The following is a 6,000-nucleotide window of genomic DNA, read 5'->3' as shown; positions in this document are numbered from 1 at the left end:
AGGAGGTCCTAGTTGTGTAGGAGGTCCTAGTTGTGTAGGAGGTCCTAGTTGTGCTTACCTGGCAGTCATCTGATGCTGCTTGGTCTTTTTGGAAGAAGAGTTGTTGTTATTGGTCAACGGTTGCCTCATCACATGGGCCACGCCCACATTGAGAGGCTGGTTGTGGTTGGATGGGAGGGTGACGTGGCCAGCCAGCAGCGCCGGCTGTTGCATGATGGGATTGTAATGGCCGCCGTGTGGGTGAGAATTCCTGGAACACAACAGAATGTCCCATCACTACACTGAACCTGTATTTTATATTATTATATCTGGAGAAACACCGTCATTGTGACCTTGCCCCATTTTCATGTCTAACTACATATCTATAACTGCACATGACTACATACTGCTTCACATATGGGACTAGAGTTGGGTGGGTGGCAGCAGTCACCGCGTGAGACAGAGGGGAGAAAAGAGAGCGAGAGGAATAAAGAGAGCGGGAGCGAGGGCAGCTGACACTAGCAGCTGTAGAGGGATAGTTCTGCAGAGGAAGTGCGACACTTTCCCAATCATCTTTGTGGGGATGAGAGAGAGAGAAAGAGAAAGAACCACCCTGTCCTTAGACGGACACTGCTAAATTAACCTGCATGCAGACACACACACTCATATACCTGCATCCAGCTTACCTTCCTACAGGCCCCATCCATCTAACATATCATCATTGTGACACGCCGTGCCTGGGATGATGTCCTTACATACATCTCATCCCTCTAAAGTAAATGTGCTCTTATAAAAAACCCACTGTTCACTTCTAGACTGTGATTCATGGCAGCACTCTGAGTGCCTGTCACAAGGCAATGCTCTTCTGTCAATCAGGACACTGCTGTGCTGATCCTTTCTGAACGTTGTATACATCCAAACCTCCCCATGTTAACCAGGCCTTTATACACAATTGGACAATGAAACTAGCCTGGAATGTTAAGTGATACATTCTGTTAATCATGGTGAAACAGAGCATATCAAATTGGTTTGCAGGATACAATGAAACTGATGCACCTTTTTCATTTGGCTTCACATATAGATAGATATTCCAGGCTATACTGTACAAAGTTGGTACGTTTGACCAAGTCTAATATTTAATGTCTTCTCTGATCCTATAGGATTTGATTTGTTTTGGTAGTGCTTATAAGACTCTGGTTACATAAGGAGGAGAGCATGTTCCTTACCTCCAGTTAGCCAGGGGCTGGGAGGCCGTCATGGAGTCAGGGATGACGGTGGCGTGCTGGACTGAGGTGTGGGTGAGCTGCTGCCAGGCGGGGGGGAGAAGGATCTGCTGGGTGCCATTGGGCCAGGCCTGCTGAGGGGAGAGAAAAAGAGCAAACGGGGAGAAGAGATCAGTCACAGAATTAAATACAACACTATTTATATTATATTGTATTTCTATTGTATCTCTATGGGATCATCTGTCACCTAACAACCTTGCATGTCAATTATGCAAGGTACACTTTAATGTAGACAAAGAATGCTACCTAAATAAAAGAGGTGTTGTTTTTGTAAGTTAAGAAATCCTTGTAAAAACAGTAAGCAGCCAATGGATTGCAGGTACAAGCAGAACAACTGGCCAGTGTTACAATAGGCTAGTTAAACAAAGCCAGATGAACTATCTGGCCTTGTCAGCAGTACACATCAACAGAGCGCAGATAACTCAGCAAACCAATATTGGTTCTGTGAACTCTGTGAGTTCTGCAAATGTTCTCATAATACAAAAACTGTCCAGTCATGAATGTATGTATAAAACATTCGCCTGATGATGCCAGAATATTCCTAGAACACATTTAATCTGTTCTTTAAATGTTCCCAGAATATTTCATTAGGTTGTGGGAACAGTCTGGTGGGAACATTGTGGGGGAATCACAAAAGATATGTGCGGATGATTCTACAATGTTTCTTTTAGCGTGCAAAAAACATTATTACAAGAATGTTCCCAGAACACATTTCGTCTTTTTATTTTAAGGTTCCCAGAATGTTTCTTTAGGTTGTGGGAACATTGTGGAATTTTCTTGGACTGTTTTTGGGATGTTATCATCCTAATGTTAGATAAAACTCTAACTATAACTTAATGGGAATCTTAGTTAATGTTCTGGGAATGTTCCCAGTTTGCTGGGAAGACTTTGGATGTGTAGTAAAGATATGTTGCCTCTCCCCTCCTGGTCCCTGTGCTGATGTGTTTGGCATTATCCAAATCAGCTCTGATTTTAATTAAATTCACATCGAGGCCCATTCAGGGCTGCTGTGAAAGGAGCTGCTTTGTATTGCTGGTGCAGAATGCAGGGAGTTGGCAGGCATAATATGCCCCGAGTCAGAGATGGGTCTGTTTGTCTGTGTGTGTGTATGTGTGTGTGTGTGTGTGTGTGTGTGTGTGTGTGTGTGTGTGTGTGTGTGTGTGTGTGTGTGTGTGTGTGTCTGTGTTTGCAGCCCTAATAGTTTAATGCAGCTCTATTGATTAGCACTTTAATGTGGGGTATAATGAATTTTTCCTTTAAATAGTGTTTGCATATTCTATTTACTTCGGCAGCGTCAGTATATTGCAGCACATAGCACAGCACACACAGAAGACAAAGCACTCCATCTTAGGCCTACATCTGCGCTGGGCTCATACAGAGTACAAAGCCTACATATCACAATGTTTTACAATGTACCTGTTATACTCTACTGATATAAAACGCTTGTAGGGTTTAACAGTGTATGACCGCTAGCTTGTGGGAGTGGAATTGTTTTGTATGAGGTACGTTGGGAGAGAGAATTAACTTCAAATAAAAACAGTCAATGGATGAAGAGGGAGGGAGGCATCTTTAGGTCAACAAAACAAGACCGGGATGTGGATTGATAAAGGACACAGCCACAGCCAATAGAAAGGCATGAAAACTGTCCAATAGAAGACAAGCTAAGCCACTTACAGACTCCCTTTACATCTCCCATGGTTATATTCACATCTCAGGTCTTTTTATCAACACGCCAAAACCATTAAGAGCCACCAATACTTCCATCTCCTCCTCTCCTCCATCTATCTCTCCAAACATCCTGCTCCATCCATTCCTGGCACTCTGCATTCCTCTGTCGCCGGACGTCTGTGTTGTGTAATCGGCCTGTCTGCCCCTAACCCGGTTAAGAGGCCCTTTTCTTTTCTTCCCAGGCCCATCACCCCAGCAGCAGCGGTGCTAGCTAGTTCCCTGCTTCCCAACAACAACCTCCTCTCCCCGAGGAAAAAAACCTTTGTCACCTTAGGGCCCTGAAAGCCCTGGCTCTCACTCCCCAATTGTTTCCAAATTTTCTGCATTCCTGCTCCAGATAAAGGTCTTGCCTTGCTGCCTGGCTGGCGGGACTGGCTGACTGGGGCCCTCCTCTACACCCAGCACCACCCAGCCCCACCTCTGCTCTACAGACAACTGGGTCGAGTGTGGGCTGCAGCTGCAGAGAGGCCTGGAGGCTAAAGCCCCAAACACCCATTAGAGATCTCCCAAAGCAGAGGGAATGAAGGATTCAGGTCCTCTACATCCATTTATTCGGTGTACTGCTGCTCTGGATAAACCACATGCTCGACTACATCATCCCTGTGTTTAATGTGTGTGCAGCGTGACAGAGGATTTTTTTGAATGAATCAAATCTGCCAGGATACAGTATGTCAGTAGAACATGACACAGTAATAGGATGATACTTGCACAATATACTCTTTGGTTCATGAACTGTAACATTTTCATTATATTGGCTTGTTCCACCATCATACCTTTACTTGGGGCTTTGCACTGTATCATAATTAATATACTGTGAACTATTTTGTGAATGCTTCTGTTGAGACAGTTTTTCCTGAAGTACTGCATTTATGCTATACAGTGAATGCTATAGTGCACAGGGTAACCTTGTAGCCGAGCAAACCCCTCAAACCCCTCCAAGCCTTTCCAAATCTGTCCCTCTCCTCTGAGGCCTATAATTTCAGAGCGCCTGACTTGGAAGCAGCCCTGAAGCTAATCACCATTCGGTATCTGACAGATTAGTCTTCCACACAGTTCAGAGCCTCGCTAGCTGCCTACTGCATGATTAACTATAGATAAGGGAAGCCTTCTGACACCTGGGACTTTACAGGGATATTAAAGCTCTTATGGACATTTCTAGAAACCAGAGGGAGAGGTGTCCTACTACTCTACAACTCTACTTTAATGCTCAACTATACTGGAGGAATAATGCATGGCTATGTTATTTCAAGGAGGGAGGAGGACACTGGTACCAGGGTTTAACTCACTCAGTCAAAACAAGTGCCTGCAGGGGCAGAAGGATCACAAGAACACCCTGATTGAATCCCTGCCTTGATCAAAGGCTAGCCTGTTATAGAAAAGGATACAGAGGTCCGACCTTTTCCAAAGTAGCTTCCATGACCAAATCATACAAAATACCCTGTTAGTCAAAGCCATGTGTGTTTAGGTATGAATGTCTCCCAGTAAATAGAATAGGTTCTCTGTATTGTGATCCAGCAAAACAAAGATGAGATATCATTATGAGTTCAGGAGATGCAAATAAGGGACTATATGTGGGCCCCCTAATCTCCATGACGACAGACTGAGTCACTACTTCCTACCTGTGTCAACAGGCCTGGCTGGATCTGCAGGGGCTGGGTGCCGGGGGCCTGCGTCACTATGGGGACGGCGTTATCCATCCGCACAGAGTAGCCCGTGTGTTTGGACGGGGAGGCCTGCATACCTGAGAACACACACAACACAGAGGAGGTCAACAACAACACAGAGGAGGTCAACAACAACACAGAGGAGGTCAACAACAACAACACAGAGGAGGTCAACAACAACAACACAGAGGAGGTCAACAACAACAACACTATGCGCCAGACAAAAAAGACCCGCACCTTGGGAGAAACAATGACGTCAAAATTGTTAAAGAAATAAACAACATTCTAAACTAGTTGTTTGATATCTCAAACACAGTTTAACAGTTTATAATGAAACTGCACTAAATTACTGATTCAACTTGAAAACAAAAAGGTAGTCATGGCAATATAAATGAAATCGCAATAAACCCTTGGCTGAGTGAAGCAAACTGTCTAATAATGGAAATTCTTATATGCTGTTCCACATAAATCAAACAAAAATTATGTTTTTTTCAGTCTTAACCGCATAAACAGATATCAGACAAAAGCGGTGCTGTAAAAAGCATCAATCTGAGATATCAAAATCCTTTCATATGACTAATTAGCTCATAAACATATCGTAGCATCTCGTTTCGAACATGAAGACTGTCGTTGCCTTGGGGGGTCAGTGGAAGGCTTACAGAGTCATTGTAGTGCAGTTCGAGCTCACAGCTTCATAAGCCCTTCTATCATCAGGAGAAAACTGAACTCGCTGGTGCCAGACAGTGCTGATCTACTCTACTGAAACTGACTGAGCCTTAGACCTGACTATAGAAAGGCCTATAGGTGCTCTTTTTAATTAATTAATTTAGCATTTATGTATACAGGTGATCCCGTTGCAATCTGTTATCTTTCTGATATTTTATCAAAGTAAACCTGTTCCAAGATGGCATTAAATAATCACTCATTACAGATGCCTTACCACTGATACAGGATCAGATATTTGTTCACCCCCAATGGTTAAGGGATAGAGTAATCTGATCCTAGATCGGTGGGCTTGTTACACAGCATACACTGTGTTAGTCTAAAGCCTCTTACCTTGGAAGCCAGGTGGGCAGACGATGAGGGCCTGCTGGAAGGGGTCAGGCCGTGCAGCACAGAGCTGAGGGGCCACAGGATGCAGGGGCATGCTCCTCTGTGCCACGGCAGCCATGGAGGCCGCTGAGGGCTGGTAGAGTGCAGATCTGTAGTTTAATATGGAGACATCGGGGTTGCCAAGGGAAAGGGTGGTACTGGTGGTGGAGGGAGCCAGGTTGGTGGCCTAAAGGAATGACGGGATCAAAACGCAAAGCCATAAGGAGATGTTCAATGGTGGTGGTAAGGTCATG

General features: G+C 44.5%; 1 protein-coding gene across 9 annotated transcripts in view; it reads right to left on the bottom strand.

The window, feature by feature from the left end:
- The window catches only part of LOC111962599 (homeodomain-interacting protein kinase 2), a 158,933-nt gene that overhangs the window by 16,355 nt on the left and 136,578 nt on the right, over nt 1-6,000 (bottom strand). For 7 of the 9 annotated variants that reach the window (XM_070443145.1, XM_070443147.1, XM_070443148.1 and 4 more), the window contains exons 8-11: nt 5,711-5,933; nt 4,610-4,731; nt 1,206-1,336; nt 59-250 (exon numbers count right to left, since the gene is read on the bottom strand). In XM_070443145.1, the coding sequence (XP_070299246.1) occupies nt 59-250; nt 1,206-1,336; nt 4,610-4,731; nt 5,711-5,933 (668 nt within the window). The remainder of the gene's footprint in view (nt 1-58; nt 251-1,205; nt 1,337-4,609; nt 4,732-5,710; nt 5,934-6,000) is intronic. The other 2 variants (XM_070443146.1, XM_070443151.1) reach the window with 2 other exon arrangements.

This window comes from Salvelinus sp. IW2-2015, linkage group LG4q.1:29, assembly GCF_002910315.2.
Source record: "Salvelinus sp. IW2-2015 linkage group LG4q.1:29, ASM291031v2, whole genome shotgun sequence".
NCBI lineage: Eukaryota > Metazoa > Chordata > Actinopteri > Salmoniformes > Salmonidae > Salvelinus > Salvelinus sp. IW2-2015.
Note: the sequence above shows the minus strand (reverse complement) of the source record. Positions and strands in the feature narration are given on the sequence as shown.